The sequence below is a fragment of the Trichechus manatus genome, unplaced genomic scaffold, assembly GCF_000243295.1.
Source record: "Trichechus manatus latirostris isolate Lorelei unplaced genomic scaffold, TriManLat1.0 scaffold00197, whole genome shotgun sequence".
Lineage (NCBI taxonomy): Eukaryota > Metazoa > Chordata > Mammalia > Sirenia > Trichechidae > Trichechus > Trichechus manatus.
This window is the reverse complement of record NW_004444133.1, coordinates 372,151-390,918: the sequence shown is the minus strand read 5'-3', so window position 1 is coordinate 390,918 and position 18,768 is coordinate 372,151. Positions and strand designations below refer to the sequence as shown.

General features: G+C 32.6%; 1 protein-coding gene across 5 annotated transcripts in view; it reads right to left on the bottom strand.

Moving 5' to 3' along the window:
- NIPBL (NIPBL cohesin loading factor) overlaps positions 1-18,768 on the bottom strand; it is a 213,703-nt gene that overhangs the window by 23,577 nt on the left and 171,358 nt on the right. For all 5 annotated transcript variants that reach the window (XM_004387886.2, XM_023742000.1, XM_023741999.1 and 2 more), the window contains 10 exons: positions 17,181-17,270; positions 15,888-16,102; positions 15,674-15,776; positions 14,770-14,868; positions 14,511-14,657; positions 11,967-12,101; positions 11,111-11,209; positions 10,253-10,306; positions 2,563-2,671; positions 568-704 (listed from right to left, as the gene is read on the bottom strand). In XM_004387886.2, coding sequence (XP_004387943.1) covers positions 568-704; positions 2,563-2,671; positions 10,253-10,306; positions 11,111-11,209; positions 11,967-12,101; positions 14,511-14,657; positions 14,770-14,868; positions 15,674-15,776; positions 15,888-16,102; positions 17,181-17,270 — 1,188 coding nt within the window. The remainder of the gene's footprint in view (positions 1-567; positions 705-2,562; positions 2,672-10,252; positions 10,307-11,110; positions 11,210-11,966; positions 12,102-14,510; positions 14,658-14,769; positions 14,869-15,673; positions 15,777-15,887; positions 16,103-17,180; positions 17,271-18,768) is intronic.

Below are 18,768 nucleotides of genomic sequence, written 5' to 3'. Positions count from 1 at the left end.
CACTTAAAATGACAGTCTAACCATGTCTGGTATGATACTAAGTTTTCCTTATTCAATATATTGCTCTATTATTAAAATACATAAAATAGAAATAAATAGTTAAATTAAGTCTACTTTCACTAGATGTATCATCGTAGGATCCTGCTAGTTTAAATAAATAGTTATTAACATAATAAAATGTATTATTAGTGACAAAGACAAATGAAAAACACATTTAAAATCCAACAGATAGTAAATTTCTCAAAAACAGAAACTCTACCTCATTCACCTTTGAGTTCTTAACAACTGCTACAAGATTTACAAAGCATCTACTGAAGGTTTGGCTTAAGGACTTACAGAGAAATGGGGCTTGAACCTTATGCAGTTGTAACGTATGAGAAAACTGATGTTTGCAGATAACTTGCAACAAATATTAGAACCTGTATTTTGAGTAAATGACACAATCGATTTGTCAGTGAAAATGACTGTGATCTGTCATGAAAATGTGGTTGACACTTATGCAAAGTCTAAATTTAACATACTACATATCTTACGTAAGAAACAAAAATAAGACAGCTCTATACTTACACTACATTTAGTGGTAAGGTATGGCTGCATAGTCATGGCATGTTTAACCATGAGCTGGGGTCTTATTTTGCTGAATAAGAACAGAGTGGTTATGCAAGCTACCAATCTTCCAGAATTCACACCTTTATTGTCAGAGTCTGGAAAAAACAAACAGAAATAAGACACTAAAATATGACAAGGCAGTGGAAATTATACAGAATATTATTTAAGTTACTCAGTATTATCCCCTGAACAGATTCAGTATATGCCTCAATATAGAGAGACTGGCAGTTGTTATGATACTAAACTTTCCACATCACGTTTTTTTCATTATAGAAATTATGTATACTCAGGATAAAGGGCAAACACCTAGGGAAAGCAAGTTTTCCACTAAGCGGAGTAGAAGTGAAATTAAAAAGCAGGATAGAAAGTTGGAAGTTTAGGGAGTAACTTGCTGTTGGTTATCTCTAAAAATGGATGAAAGAACATGAGAAAAAGAATTAGCAAAGGAATAAAAAACGATTTAGTTGAGATGGTACTGTGTTTAAGGGTACTGAGAAGAAAGAGATGTTGCCCTGGTAGAATATGTTAAAAGATGGAGTGACAAAAAAGGGGATGGACTAATGGCTATATTAGAGAGGCAGAGAAAATGCTGTTCACATGGGAGGAAAATGTTGTTAGTTAGCAGACATACTGGTTCATAGGAGGCAAACTAATTTTTAGAGAAGATTAACAAGTTTTTAACACAAAGTGACACCACCATCACTCCTAATGGGGGAAAAATAGGGGAAACAGAACAGAGAGATAAAAGGAAAAGGAGATACACATGAGAAATGAGAAAAACATGAAAGTAAAAATAAACTGCATAGAATATATAAAGAACATCAACAATTTCCTGAGGTGCCATATGGTACCTCTGTTAAAGAATATAGACCCCAATTCTAGAGAATGACAGAGGCTGACTGTTGTTCTTCATTAATGTGCATTAGATGAAGGGAAGTAATGTTAGTCTTGTGTGTTTTAAGTACTAGGTATCAATTATCACTTATATTTTTATATAATGATTTATATTTTGATTAGTAACTTCAGATTTGTGACTGAAAAATAATAAAAAATACAAGAGAATATATTAAGTATTTAAAGAATTTGTTAATTGTAAAAACACAGTTTTCTAGCTCAAGATTAAGCAAACTTTTTATGACAACTACACCTTCTCTTTACTTATCGACTATCTCTTTACCTGACATTTTGCCTTTATGACAATAGTAAAAAATCCACTATCTGACTATTTTGCGCATTAATGGTGTATGTCTGGCAGTAACAAATGCTGAGGTGGAAGGGGAGAATAATGCTGGTTGTGATGGGTTAAGTTTATGTGTCAACTTGGCTGGGCCATGATCCTGAATGGTTTGGTAGTTATGCAATGATGTACTTTGACAGTTATGTAATGATGTAGTCATCCTCCATTTTGTTGTCTGATGTGGTCATCCTGTAATTTTCACATAACACTGATTCATGTAACAACTTGGTCTTTGGAACCTACCCATGTCAGCAAATGAGGGCAGGGTGTATAAATAATATTAGAAATATAATAAAAATCTTTTAAAAACATTTTAAAAATAGTTGAAACAATTTCATTTTGAGAGAAAATTTTATATGATTTAAAAGGTTATCAAACAGTTTTGTGATGGGTGGCATTAACTAAATACATATAAGCCCTGGATTTATCTTAATTCCTGTTCAATATGACATCTAATATTATATAATATTGAAAGATAATGTGAACAGATGAGGTTTATGCTTTTATTACACTGTTCTAGATAATCTTAATCAAGCTTAACAATATAATCTATAATGGAACATCAAATCAGTATCTATAAAACAAAAAAAGATTATATTTAGAAGAGAAGAAATTAATTATTAAGCTCAGGAGGGTCAAAAGCAAAAATGAGAACTGTGCCCACAGTATTTTAAAATAAAAAATGAACTTAATGACCAATACATAAAATGGCTTACCAGCTAGCGATTCCTCATATTTAAGAATGTGCTCAACTAGGTTATCAACAAGTTGAGTACAAGCTTTCTTCACAGGTTTATATGAGGAATCCTCTTCAGACTTCAACAACTATATATGCACATATAAAAAAAAAAATCCCAGTATAATTATTCATTAGGTAATAAGAACATAAATGCATTAAATGCACCCATAAGTAATAGGCTTTTCATTAACAATTTAATACTAAAGTGCAAATTAACAAATACAACAAAAATTTATGACAAGTGTTTTAAAATATTTTATAAACCAGTAAATTTACAAATACTTTCAAACAATTTTAGTATGAAGTTACTTAATTGCCAGGTACAGGACCTAAGGTAGGATATGAAAGGAATGAGAAAGGTTACTTTCTTTTTTCCCCATACTCTAACCAGTAACAAGGAGGACCACTCAATTCTAGTTGAATTATTTAAAAAAATTAGAATGCCATTCCTCATTATTTCAACTCCTGTGATGTCTAATAAAAGAATATTATGGGTCAATATACTTCTTTTATATAATTGTAACTACATCTGGATTACACCTCTTGTAATTATAATACATAAGGCTAGATTTCTTCTTTGTGACAGAGCAACCAAATATTATCCTTTGCCAAATCATTAATAAACAACACACTCTTACTACGGCCAAAAAAAAAGGGGAAAAGAAACTAAATCAATCTTTTCTAATTACAGGTCGATGGCAAAGTTCTCTCAGGTACTTTTTATTGCTAATAAAGAATAGCTAATACAATTCTGAGGATATTAAGGGAGTCAGCATGTAAATGTATTTGATTTCTGTGAAGAGTTCCAGCACTGTCCAGTATAACTTTCTACAATGATGGAAATTTATAGATGGATTCTATACATGTACTGTCCAATGTGGTAGCCCTGGGTGGTACAAAACAGTTAAGTGCTCAACTGCTAACTAAAAGGCTGGCAGTTCTAACCCACTTAGAGGTGCCTCAGAAGACAGGCCTGGCAACCTGCTTCTGAAAGTTCACAGCCTGGAAAACCTCATGGAGCACAGTTCTATTCCACACACATGGGGTCACCATGAGTCGGAATCGACTAACAACAACAGCCACATGTGGCTATTAAGCACTTGGTATGTGGCTAGTGTGACTGAGGAATTGAACTAAAATTTAAGATTCAATAAATAAAAATTTTAAAAACCATATGTGGCTAGTATTGGACAGCTCAAGTTTACACTTTTACTACAAGACACCTGGATGATTAAAACAACTAATAACAATCAGAATAACATTAAGAGGAATAAATTAAATAAGGAAGACAGCTTCAATTTACCCAATTTTAACTCTGAAATGCAAATTCTCCTTGTCCCACTCCTCTATAACTCACTTCCTTAAGCAGTATTAAAATCACATGCTAACCTGTTTTTCAGAAGGCAGGAGTAGAAAATTTGCCTCACAAGCTGATTTTTTTTCCCTTCTAAGACATAAAGCACAGAGAAATGTACTAATCATAAACTGTGGTACATGACACACTATCACCACTGGCCTTTTTAATTGATTTATTTATAAACATAATGATGCGCTGTGAATCCAACTCAAGAATAAGAACACTTGCAATAACTTGTATTTCCCAATGTATTCCTTCCCTTATCCCATCTTCCTGTTTCACTCAAGGTAACCACTATCAGAATTGTTATCATCTCCTTGTTTTATAAAAATGCCTAAACTATATACTTTTTTACAGTTTTGGTTAATTTTCAACTTTTAAAAAAAGGTATCATACTGGATGTAGTTTGCTGGGATTTGCTTTCTTCACTTTAAGTTACTAGCTAGAGTCCATGTTGCTGCATGTAGTTGTATATTACTGTTCATTTTCATAGCTGTACAATAGTCAGCTGTGTGTGTCTATATCACAATTCATTTATCAATTATTCAGTAGATAGGATATATATAGTTTTAGTGGTATACTAAGCATTCTTATACATGTCTCCCGGAGCACATACGGGAGATTCTTTCAGGTATACACCTTGGAGTGGGATTGCTAAGTCATAAGCTATCTGAATGCTCAACTTTATACACAATAATGCTAAACTCTTTTTCAAAGCGACTGTAGTATTTTCTTAATCATCAGCAATGTTTAAGAGATACTATTTGATCCATTTCTTCTCCATCATTTGTTATTGTTTGACTATTCAATTTTTCTAAATCAAAAGAGTGTAAAATGGTAAATACAAATAGAGGGTCAAACACCTTATTGCCACAGGTGCTATTTCCTTTCTGAAATGCCTATTCATGAGATTTACCTATTTTGCTGCTGGGTCTCTTGCCTTATACTGGTTTTTAGGAGAAGAGTTCTTTATATACTCTCAGTATTAATCTTCTGCCGGTTGTATGTATATCAAATACTTTCTACTAGTTTGTGACTTGTGTTTTCACTTAATGATGGCTTTTGATTCATAAATGTTCTTCATTTTAATGTAGTGATATTTATCAGTCTTTTAAGGTTAATGCTTTTTGTGACTTGAAGGTAAAAAAATATATTCACCCACATTTTCTTCTGAAAGTTTTAAAGTTTTGCTTTAATCTACATGGCGTAGATTTTTGAGTTGAAGTAGGAATCAATTTTTTAAAAAACTTCCTTATGGACAGCCAATTGTTGAAGCTCCATTTACTGAAAACTTCTTCTTTCTCCATAATCTACAGTGCCACTTCTGTTTTATAGCTAGTATATCGTATATGTGTAGGCCTGTTTTTGGGATTTCTATCTTGTTCCACTGGTCTATTTAGTAATGTACTGTCTTAATTTAATTACTATAGCTTTAAAAATAAGTCCTGATATTTTGCAAGGCAAGTCAGTGCTCCTGCTTTTTCAGAAGTGACTTTATTATTACTTCTTTGCTTTGCCATATACATATACATAGACATGCCTGACAAATATTTTTTGCTCCTGTGTTGATGAGATCTCTTTTAACATGTTCCCATTTCCCAAATCTGTCTGGGAAGAAGTACAGCCAAAATGCTCATTAGAGGCAAGGATGGCAAGACTTTGTCTCACATACTTTGGACACATTATTAGGAGGGACTTGATAATGTGACATTATGCTTGGTAAAGTAGAGAGTCAGTGAAAAAGAGGAAGACCCTCAACGAGATGGATTGACACAGTGGCTGCAACAATGGCTTCAAACGTAATAACGATTGTGAGGATGGTACAGGACTGGACAGTGTTTTGTTCTGTTGTACACAGGATTGCTATGAGCTTGAAGTGACTTGATGGTACCTAACAACAGCAACAACATTTGGGATGGTTTTCATTTTAGGTTTTGTAGTTTACTCTCTGTCAGATTAAAGAATTTGCATTTTATTCCTAGTTTACTGAAAGTTATCTTCAAGGGTATTAAATTTTATAAAAAATGTTTTTCCTGTGTTCTCTGAGATGATTATACTTACTTCTTCTTTAATGTTCAATCATACACAAACATATCTTGATGTTAAGCCATCCTTGCACTCATGATGTAACAATATTTACCGTATTTTTACGCAAGTAACATGTGCCTTCTATGTTTGTTTGCCAACCGCTCCCTCTCCCTGTGAGGTATTTTCATGCTATGCTAGTATTTTTAACAGCAACATGTAATAAAAATTGCACAGAGGCCCTAATGAAAATACCTCGGAGGAGGGAGTGGTTGGCAAACAAACATAGAAGGCGCATGTTATTTGCGTAAAAATATGGTAATCAAATTTCATTTTTTTTAAACATTATAATTCAGTCTGCTCATTTAAAAAATATTTTTCAAAGGCATCAACATCCCAATTATATAGGTACTTTTTAAAAAACTCAACATTTTAATATTTTATTATGAAAAATTTCAAACATACAGGTAAGTTGAAAGAATTTTATTGTAAACATCTTCTACCTACCATCTAAATTCCACCATTAATATTTTACTGTGCTGGGATATATACATGTATGTATACATACACAAACCCTCTATCCATCTTATTTCTGATGCATTTCTAAATTAATTACAGACTTCAGTATACTGCCTTTTCATATAAAATTTTGAGACAAAATTTTTGAGATAAACTTTACATGCAAGGAAATGCACAAATCTTTAGTGTACATTTACTCAGTTTTGTCAAATGCATTCACCATTTTTAACTCACCCCCTTACCAAATTACAGAACAGTGGTTCTCAAACTTCAGCTTGCATTAGAATCTTCTGGAGAGCTTGGTAAAATACAGAATTATGGGCCCTATCTTGGAGTTTCTGATTTAGGTCTGGGGTGGGGCCTGAGAATTTGCTTTTCTAATACGTTGCCAGGTAATGATGATCACTTTTAGAACCAGTGATATAGAACATTACCATAACCCAGAAAGTTTCCTCATGCCCCCTTCCCAGTCAATCTCCTGTCCCCTGTAACTACTCTTCTGATTTTTTCCAACACAGATTATAAATGGAACCATATACACTCTTCTCTGTAAGGCTTCTTTCGCTCTGCATAATGTTTTTTCTTCATCTATGTTGCTGCATGTATAGATAAGTTTGTTCCTTTTTAATGCAGAGTAATATTAAATTATATGAATACACTACTGTTTGTTTCATATCTACTTACTGGTTGATGAAGATACAGAAAGTTTGATTATAAAATTCAAGGAGATCTTGCTTAGGATTATAAAGGCCAGAAACAGATAAGAGTTATCTTTACGTTGCTTCACTGTTTGTATTTTATTCACAAATTAAAAAAGAATCATAGTCTTGGATCATGAGCAATTAAAATGAACGGCATTGTAAAATGAATTCAACTTCTGTGTACCTAGAAAGGATTATGATCGTGCTTTTTTGAAGGCTGTTATGCAAAGCTTCTTAGAAAAGCACTAAATCTACAGTGGTAGTTTAAATGAACTGGATCACCATTTAGAACTTAAAAAAGAAAACTGAGGATCTTTGTGATAGAATTTATTCTTTCACACACTACTGAGGAAAGGCAAAAATGACAAAAAACTATAAAGTCATTAAAAGTTATAAAGGAAATGATAGCTCTATACATTTAAAAAAGTATAGATATATGACATACTAATATAATTATTTAGTCAACAAACAGTTTGGTGCATCTGTGAATTTGAAGGTATTTTATGTAATGCTTAAGGTTACCTAAAAAAAAACCAAATAACCAAAATAAACCTGCTGCTGTTGAGTCAATTCCAACTCACAGTGACCCTATGGGACGGAGGAGAACTGCCCCTTAGGGATTCCAAGGAGTGGCTGGTTGATTCGAACCGCCAACCTTTTGGTCAGCAGCCATAGTTCGCCATAGCTCTTAACCACTGTGCCACCAGGGCTTCTAAGGTTACATAAGGAAACCATATTCCATGATTGAGAATCACTAATCTATGAGGGGAGCCCTAGTGGCGCCAGTGGTTAAGTGTTTGTCTGCTAACCAAGAGGTCGGCAGTTCGAATTCTCCACCTGCTCCTTGGAAACCCTATGGAGCAGTTCTACTCTGTCCTATAGAGTCGCTATGAGTCAGAATCAACTCGATGGCAATGGGTCATCTATGAGAAATCAACATATATGAAAAACAAAAATTAGAAATATCTGAAATTGAAGAAAATGTGTGGGAATAGTTAAGTGTGCTAATTATTCTCAACTCAAGAATTTCCAGTTATTCTAGTAGTCTGTTCTAACTTTCCTGTTGTTGTTAGGTCCCGTCGAGCCAGTTTCAACTCATAGCAACCCTATGTACAACAGCGACCCTACGTACAAAAGAACGAAACAATGCCTGGTCCTTCCTATTCCTCTTAAAATTTATGCACACATGCTGTTATAATCGCTAAAAGTGGTTATGTCTCTGTCACGTGTGTTTATATAAATATTTTGAGCTTGCTTTATTTCAAATTCTTATATTTGAATAGAAAATATCAATATAAATTTCTGATTTATTTTTCTTTCCATAAAGTGTATTTTTTTCTAGCTGTATCTTCTGAAAAGGCCCAAAAGCCATAATAACTCTTTAGCAGTAAACATCCACGGAAACCAGACTGTATCCACTAAAAGGAACTAAGACTCTTTGGAAAAATGGCTGATTCCAGATTTGGTGCAGGAAGTGCACAAGATGAGTCTGGGCATCTTGTATAGCCAAAAACTAATCAGGCTACAAAGGACTAACAAGACTATTCCAAAGGCTACAAGGGTCAACTTGAAGAGACTCTCACTTAGCAAAGATAGGATAATTTGAGCTTCAAAAAGAATTATGACTGTAAACTATTAAAGCATATCAAATTTATAAATAAAAATCTATTAGTTCACACTGATACTAAAAAAATAAACTCACTGGTCACCTTTGGTGACTGATAAGTGATAGAAAAAAATCAAGCATTTTTCCAGCCTTTCTGTACAAACTGTATTTTGTAGTAAACAAAGTTAATCAGGGGAAAAAAAAAAATTCTCTTTAGAAAAGAATCCCAGCTAATTAATATAGAAGGGATAACAAAATTAGAAAACTTCCAATGAAAATAACCGATCTGGGTAATGAACATCTAAAGCCACCTTTAAAATTTTATAATAGATGCATCAGACTGACAACACCTGAATGCACAGATTAATCACTAAAGGTGGGACAATCAGACATTAAGTGATGTCTGATGTGATGCAATAATATTCAGCACCATCTATGAAGTATTCTTGTCCCCCTACATCAAAAATTAAACTTCAGTCTTACCAAGTCACTATATCTAAGAGTTTATAGAAAAAGACGTACAGAGAAACAACTTAAGTAACATCAGAAGGGAGAAATCTATGCACTCCAGAATGTGGGGCATTCTACAGGAAAACACAAAAGTGGTTATGAATAAAAGGGTTGACTATTATAGATTAACATGTTTAAGAGTCATATCACCCAAAGCAACTCCAAATCAGCTGTAAAAATACATTTTTGAGACAGTCAGGGAAATGCATACATGAACTAAGTAACAGATATTAGGGAATACTTTTCTATTATTACTTATTTTGATATAGATGATAATGATATTTGAGTTACTTGTTTTCAGAAGTCATGATCTGTTAGAGATAGATATTAAAGTATTTGTGGGTGAAGTGATAAAGTAGGGGATTTGCTTTACAAGTATTACAGCAAAAGAAAAGGTGGAGTGATAAATGAACAAGACAGGGAAAATGCTGATAGTTTTTGAAGCTGGGTGATGGGTACTTCTATGTTTGAAAATATCTGAAATAAAAAAATTTCAAAAAAAAAAAATCAGAGGAACATAAAACATTTCCATTTATGAAATGTAAAAAAACAAAAAACACTAATTATGGTTTAATTATGTACTACTATAGGAATTTCTATGTATTTTATAAGATGTCAAATAAGGTAATTATATATTTGATAATCTGTATCTATATTTGTAGATCTCATGTCTATTTTCTAAAGAAATAAAAAAGAAAAAAATTATCTGAAAGGAAGTGAAGATAGAATTCTAAGTTAGTGACATAGAAAACTTATATAACAGGCAATTGAATAATGGATTAAAAAGGGATATTAACAAAAAAGTTCAGTCTATCAAATAGAAATAAATTTTCCCTACCAAAAGGTAAATATTTAATATAAAACTGAAAGGTTCTTTTAAATCACAAAGTCTGCAAAGCACTCATCTTCCGTTACATTTCATGTTATCAGGAGTCAAAATAACACTCACATTTTGAAGGAGTTGCTCAAACCAGTCATATCCAGTATCTCTGCATGCTGCAACCTAAAGGGAAAAATGTGGTATGAAACTATCAAAGTAAGAAATTTATTTACAAATCAGAAAAAAATATACTTTTGCTATGCTTTAGCCTAAAGTATATAAATGTTTCAATTTTCTCAATTATTTTTATTTTTAAAGTAATTTATTCTTTTAAGTAACTAAACACATTTATCAATGTTAAAGAATGTTATTCTAAAAATATCTTGGAAGACATTTGAGAAATTAGTTTAATCCATTAAAGTTTAGTATGGTATTAAATTTTGAACAGTAACTGAATCACACATTGCCAAAAACAGGTCTAAAATGATAACAACAGCAATATATGCTGCTTCTTTTCATGCTAGATAGCCAATTTAAAGACATCTGTGGAAATGCAGAAGATCATGTAATTGATAATATAAAATTTCTGATGTTCAAAACAAAAATATTCTGGGTTAAAAAATTACAGCTTTTGTGTATAATTATACATAATGAAATTAACCTAACCATGTTTTCTGAAACAAAACAAAACAAAACAAAACAAAAAACAAAAACAAAAACAGGAATTACTATTTCCTTGAAGGCTGCTACTTCTACCCTACTGTGTCTATTCATTTACTTTTCTATCCTCTCTATTTTCAATTAATGAAGGCACAGGACAATTTCAATATCAGTGTCTATTTCAAAGAATGCCCAAAAGTGGAACTATATAAAAACACCAACTTCATTTACTTGCATCCCTTGAGTATTTCTAGAAATATCAACGGAAGTAGTACTAAACATAGAGATTAATCAAATATCTCATCATTGTTTCTCCCTTTTTCTTACCACATCAGTGATGTTTAAGATTTTCCTTGTCATTGCTTCTTTGTCATTGTGTGGAGTTGGAGTAAACCAGAGTTTTTGGAATGTTTCATTTACTAATTTCTAGAAGAAAGAAAAATTTCAAACTAAGGAACTACCACAAATATGGCAAATTCTCAAAAAACCCAACAACACAAAGTTATAAATGATTAATCAAAACGAAAACTACTCGGATTTTTTCTGTATGAATTTCCTCACATATTTTTTACAAAATCACCAATTAACTTCTAAAAATTAAAATCCTTTTCAATTTGATAAAGATTTTAAATCATTTGAATGGATAAACAGTATGTGAGCCTAGAAATTCTAACTAGTAGACATTCACATGTTTTTGATCAACTAAAAAATATTTTTACTACTTTTGGGATAAAAGGTATTAAGAGTTTCTTCTTGACTTATAAAAAGTAAATATAGGGAAAATCATATATATATCAATAAATTCATTCATGAACTCTATGCTAAACTTTCAACAAAGTATTTAACTAATTTAGAAAACGAATCACATACAACTTGAAAATCAAAATAATTTTAACGTGACAATTTCTTGGATATAATGCAATCTCTATAATGACGTGAAATGAAATAACTATTATAATTGATGAACTGGCTAGGAAAGATCAGATTTTATTAATTAATATACAATCTAGAAATAAAAAAATTTATCAAAGTTACCCTTTTCTTGAGTTTACAAACTAAACGTGTTGCTTCACCTTTGAAAATTTTATATATATTGAATCAATAAAATTCAGATGTGATAAACATTTGAATTGTTTAAAAAATGAAAAATAAATTTTTTAAAGTAGTCAATATTTCATCTTACCTTAATGCCCTCTTCATCATTGACTCTGCGAATCATTTTTACACACATTTCTGTAATTTTTGGAAATGTTGGTTGCTCAATACAGATATCTCTTAGAATCTTTATTACCCTTTTCCTTACACTGATACCAGTATCCTGTGAACAGAAAGGAATTTTTAAATGTCAGAAAAACCAGGCTGCCTTAGGTTTGTGAAATTTGATAAAATGAAATTAGGAAATACATACCCATAAGCTATACAGTTACTCTTTGTTAACATGATAAACATGGTCTGTATTATTTTTTTCTTTACCTACTTTCTAATTATAAATATGGGTTATTGTTATTATACTGCCTTTACTTTTAAAATACGATACCCAAGAAATGGAAGAATGTTCTGTAGTTTAGCACTGGGCAAGATACCAGAGTATAAGCTTGTCAGAATTAAATGGGATAACAAATGTAAAGCTTTTAGAACAATGTCCGGCACTTAAATAGCATGTGAAGTATTACCTATAAAGCACTCTTAACAAACATGCTTAACCTGAATCAAATCTTTGGTATTATCTTATGGTTTATAGGAAATGCAAGAGATAAAGCAACAAACTGAACAGTCATGGGGGAATAATAAGACTTGGTCTTTTAATCAGTTAACATCATGGGGGTGAGGTTGAAAAAAAAAAAAGAGTAGGAGAACAGTCTAAACATTAAGACATGACCACCAAATGCAATGTGTGATCTATGGCTGGATCCTGATTTTTAAAAAGCTAGAAAAGAAATTTTTGGAACAAATGGAGAATTGGAATAAGAAATGATTATTAGATGATAATAGGGAGTATTAATGTAGTTGGGTGAGATAACAGTTTTGTGTTTATATAGAACAGTATTTTTTGGAGTTACAAGTTGAAGTATTCAGGAGAGAAGTAGCAAAACATTTGTAATTTAATTTAAAATAATTTAGCAAGAAAGACGATGTTGGCAGGTATATGGGCATTCACTGTAATATTTTTCTTTAACTTTATAAATTTTCATAATTGAAGAGCTTCAAAAAGAAAGAAAAAGCATTGGCAAAATTATTACACAGTCCTAACAATTGTAAAAAGTTTTTAGAATTATTTGCTAGGGTAGACACTGTCAAGAGTTCATTAGATATTTGGGAATCTCCTTGATTTTGTCCTTTACACTTAGACTGAAGCACTACAAGGGAAAAAAATCCTTCCATTTTTTTCTTTAAATTCTTTGTTTCAACCAAGATCTTATGCTTAGTAGAAGCTAAAAATTAGTCTATTTAACTCTCTGTCATACAATATTCTGATGTTAGGCTAAAGGTGATAAACTCTCACAACTGGACCAATAAGCAACATCATGATAAATGGAGAAAATACTGAAGTTGTCAAGGATTTCATTTTACTTGGGTACACAATCAACACCCATGGAAGCAGCAGTCAAGAAATCAAACAATGTATTACATTGGGCAAATCTGCTTCAAAAGACCTCTTTAAAGTGTTAAAAAGCAAAGATGTCACTTTAAGCCCTAAAAAAATGCTTGAGGGCTAAAGAATTCCATGGCGCGCGCGCACACACACACACACACAGAGTATTTTAGAACAGTATTTCCTAAATTTACTCTTAAGAGTCAGGTGACTTTCTGGTTACACTTGCAGACTGTGAGCTTGTCATAAAACAGCCAATACAACTCTAGCTTTAAGAAAATATGCAGAGGTCCCAGACAGAGCTGGAGAAAAATGTAGACCAAAATTCTAACTCCAAAAAAAGACCAGACTTACTGGCCTGACAGACTGGAGAAACCCCGAGAGTATGGCCCCTGGACACCATTTTAGCTCAGTACTGAAGTCACTCCTGAGGTTCACCATTCAACCAAACATTAGACAGCTCCATAAAACAAAATGAGACTAATGGGGCACAAAAGTCCAGGGACAAGGACTAGACGGCGGCAGGGGACAGGAACGCTAGTAATAGGGAACCAACCCAAGGTTGAGAAAGGACACTGTTGACATGTTGTGGGGTTGTTAACCATTGTCATAAAACAATATGTGTACTGTTTAATGAAAAACTGTTCTGTAAACCTTCATCTAAAGTACAAAAAAAAAAAAAAAGAAAAAGAATATGAGATAAAACAATAAAGAAAATATGCAGATTACACATAAAGGATCCAAAATTATTGTCAGATATTAAAATTCTGTATTTAGCTCTTATTAAAACAACTTTTCCTGTTTATATATATATACACACACACACTGTATTCCAGATTTCTGTCCAAAAGTATTTAACTGTTTGCCATCTAATTCCTATCATTTTCTTACTGTAAATTGGTGTAAACAAAAGCCAACATTAACCAAAACAAGGAATCCAATTTTCATTAATGATTTGTTTTGTGATCTTAAGCAGTTCTCGTCCTAAAAATATGTCCTCCTTTAGTTCATAGTTCAGGCAATATGAATATATAATCGATACATTTACTTTTCTAGCTTAGTATCTTAAAACAAGATGTGATACTAGGAAGGCAAAATTCACGAATCATTATAAAAATGACAATACAAACATACCAGTATTCTTTCAATTAGCATATCATAATACTGTTCAGCAAGCTGAGGTCGACAAAGGACAAATCGACCTAGTAATTCTACTGCTGCTTCTCGTACACTGGTAGAGTTATCCATTAATCGTCCATGAACTCCTCGCTGCATATCAAGCTAAAGAAAAATGTAGAAAATATAATTATTTATCTTAAGTAGGGTTAATATTTTAATTTGAATAGAAAACTCAAAAAAAAAAAAAAAAAAGAATCATCTGTGCTCTCTTTACCCTTGCTAGAATACTGGGGTCTACAGCAACAACCTCAGATAAACACTTCATGGCTTTTGTTCGAACGGCAATTGCATTTTCACCAAGAACTCGTAAGATCTGCCAAGCAAACAATGATACTTTCATAAATTTTAGAATGCGTAAATTCAACAAAATATAGCAAAAATATGCAAAAGAAATGAAAAGAAATCTATTATTCACTACCTTTTAATTTTTATATAAATGAGTAGATGATTTGTTTTCTTCCAACCCAAAGCTTTAACTTAACGGCCAGTGCACGTGGTAAATAAGGCACTCTACTTTGGGGCCTTTCCTTTATCCTGGCATTCTCAATTCAACCTGGTTTTTATCGCTATGCTTCATTTACAAGGACATATAGCACCACTAAAACCTTTGTGTAACTTGTATCAAGAATATTTAGTATCATTCAAATCATAATTCAGTAACTGAATGTTTTTTTAATAACATTATTCACTCTATACAGTGTGTGTATTTATACAGACCTATATCCATCTATCTATAAAACAAGAATCAATATGTAAAAGACATTCAGAACAAATACATTTCAACAAATCTGGAACATGAAAAAGGAGCCCTGCTGGTGCAGTTATTAAGCCACTTTCGAACGGCTGGTGTTTCAGACCCGCCAGCCACTCCGTGGAAGAAAGATGCGGCAACTTACTAGCGTAAAAACTACAGTGTTGAAAACCCTATGGGGCAGTTCTACTCTGTCCTATAGGGTTGCTATGAGTCAGAATCAACTTAACAGGAACATGAAAACATGTGCCATTTCCTTGACCTTTTAAATATCTGTGCTCAACACTGGATAGATATTGCATACTTCCCCACAAGCATCCAGAATCAGAAAAATCATTATTTTTTAAGGACTTCTGGCCCAGCTTACCTGTGTCAAATAAATATCAAAGCTCTGGGCAAACGGCCTCATAGAGGCCAAGTATCGAACGATCAAGCAAGCATCATCATAGTCCACAGTATCAGAGTTCATCCTGCAACAAAAAGTCATTACATTTTTATTTATTTCTGTAAATTAAGTAAATAGATATCAAATAAATAAATAAAAAAGAAAAAAAGTAGTACTTTTCCTCTCTGGATCTTACTTTAATGTGCTGAACTGAGAAGGTGTTGTTTTAATAATGCTTCTAAGAAACTTTTTCCGATTTTCAGCTCGATGCATGATTTGACCAGTTGTCTCAACCTCCTTTGAGTGATGTGTTCCTTCAGATGATTCTTCATCTTTTTGTGATTTCATTGCTTTTTCTGTTTCCAGAGTTGTGTCACGGAACCACTGGGCTATATAGAATTTACGAGAAAACTGGAGAGAAATTAGGTAGGGTTGAGCTTGAGGAAATTAGTAACAAAACTTTCAACCCATTGTTAGAGGGCTCACAATTAGGAATATAAATATTAAGGGTTACTTTAAACAACTTCTAGCCGAGATAAAATGGATTTTAAGAAAGTTAGAAAATCTGGAATATCTTGAATGACAGGAGACATTATATTGATATTGCTTTATCTCAACACTAATATTGATGTCAAAAGATACTAACTGGATAAACCTAACTGTACTAAGTATAGAATACTATTATCAACTACTTAACTAAGGACAATGTCACACAACTAATCAGTAAAATTAAACAGATGATGGATCAACTAGAAAAGTTTAGAACAGACAGATAAAATGCTGAAGGCAGAAGACGTGAGCTGTTATTAAATCTCATCTAACTTCTGCAAGAAACACACAGGCTAATTATCATCGAAACACTGCCAACACTGAAGCACACCTACAAATCTGTTCCTTTCAATATGGACTGAAAACACTGCAGCAGTTGGTTGAACAGTTTAGGTGTCTAATCTCTTTCGAATGCACATCCCATCAGTAAAAATAAATAAATAAATAAATAAAAAGTACCCCAGTATATGTATACTATTCTCTAATGTAGCTCATGAATTTTATTTATGAACCTAATACTTTGGACACAATATATAAAGATAGAATTAAGAATTATATTTAAAAATAAATATAAAACTCTTAAGAGTGTTTTTGTTTTAATTGTATGCTGACAGACCATTTCATGCACTTCCTGGGCTGTGCCTACTGTGAGAACCAATGATCTAGTCTTGAAGATAACCTATGAAAATATTTCTAAGTATTTTATCAGTCACGCAATTTTAGTATACTACAATATCTATGCCGGAATTCCACATAAGACAAATCAATACATAACCATTCTTTTCTGTTCAGATTATCATTAAGTATTCCTTTCTTTTATCTTCTCAAAAATCAATATTCTAAACAAGTTTATCCCTCCTCTTCAAGCCATTTCCCAATTTTCTACCGTATCCAAATTGAACAGAACATGTGATAACTCCATTAAAAAAAACACTCTTACCACCAGTGAAGGATCAGTCTCAGTGTTTTCATCCAAGTAATCAAGCAATGCTTTTTGCAATTGTTGGATTTCATCTTCTCCTCCTGAAACCTGTTTAACATAAACCAAGTAAGAATGAAAGATACTACTAGTGTGCTTTAATAAACTAATTGTAAACACAAATCTGAGAAAACTGATTAAAAAAAAAAAAAAAAAGATGAAAATGTAAGTATAGAATTAGAAGGGAAAAACATATATTTTAGCCAAGGCTGGCTTTTAGTTTTATGAACTACAAGTCACCTTTCTTTTGAAAGAGCTCATAGGTGGCTGACATAAAAACTAGCACTATGTTGCCTACTTGGAAAACAAAACAAAACAAACAAAAAAGAACTCTAAATATTTAATCTAGTAAGTGGAATACTTTTATTAACTGTATTAACAAGTACTATAGGTTTTTTTGAGATACCATTTAAAAAAGAACATTCTGGAAGGGAAATGTCATTTATTTATAACTAATACACAAATATTATATTTATTTCACGTAGGATATTAAATATAAAGTAGGTGAGCTGTTTACTTATCTTGGAAGAAAAAGGGCCTGGACCTTTTGGTCCTGTCAAGAATAATACAGAGCTGGAAATTAACTGAGCTGACATTCATGTTCACAGCTTACGCTTTACAGTTCTACCTTTACCATGTGAAATGCCAAATATAGGGTTTAAAATATATCTAAGTAGAAAAAAACAATTAGAATAACCCAGGTTCTAGGAGTGTGGTGAAAATGATACATTCATAAATAGGTCATGGCACTATAAACTGGTATTATTCTTTCCAAAAGTAATTTGAAGTATATGTCAAGAGCCATAAAAATGTTTATGGCACTATAAACTGGTATTATTCTTTCCAAAAGTAATTTGAAGTATATGTCAAGAGCCATAAAAATGTTTATGACAACCTTCTCAACTATACATGGCGGTATCAGGTCCCAGGCCCACTCTAAGAAACACTGAAAGTCACCTAGAGCCTAGATTTTGGTTTCTAAATACCATTCTCCATTAAAAGAAACCAGAAATCCTCAAAGAAATGGCTAATCCCAGGGCTGGAACAGGGGAAGTAAAAGATGAGCTTGAAATATCTTGTGCAGGAAAATAAGAAAGTCCACAAAGAAGGATGGGGACTTATCAAAAGGATACAAAAGTTAGCCTGAAGGGCTTCTCACTGATCAAATCCAAGACAATTTGAGCATTAAAATAATTATAGCAACAGATTATAACCTATTAAATAGAATAGGAATGGTAGTATTGTAACAGATGGTTGTTGTTGTTAGCTGGCATCAAGTCAGCCCCTGACGCATGGTGAGCCCATGCCCAATGAAACTAAACACTGCCCGGTCCTGTGCCATTCCCATGATCAGCCGTTGATCGAACTATTGTGATCCATAGGGTTTTCACTGGCTGATTTTTGGAACTAGATTACCAGGTCTTTCTTTCGAACCCTTCTTAGTCTGGAAACTCCATTGAAACCTATGCAGCATCACAGCAACATGCCAAGTCTCCACTGACAGATGGGTGTTGGCTGTGCATGAGGTGCATGGGCCTGAAATTGAACC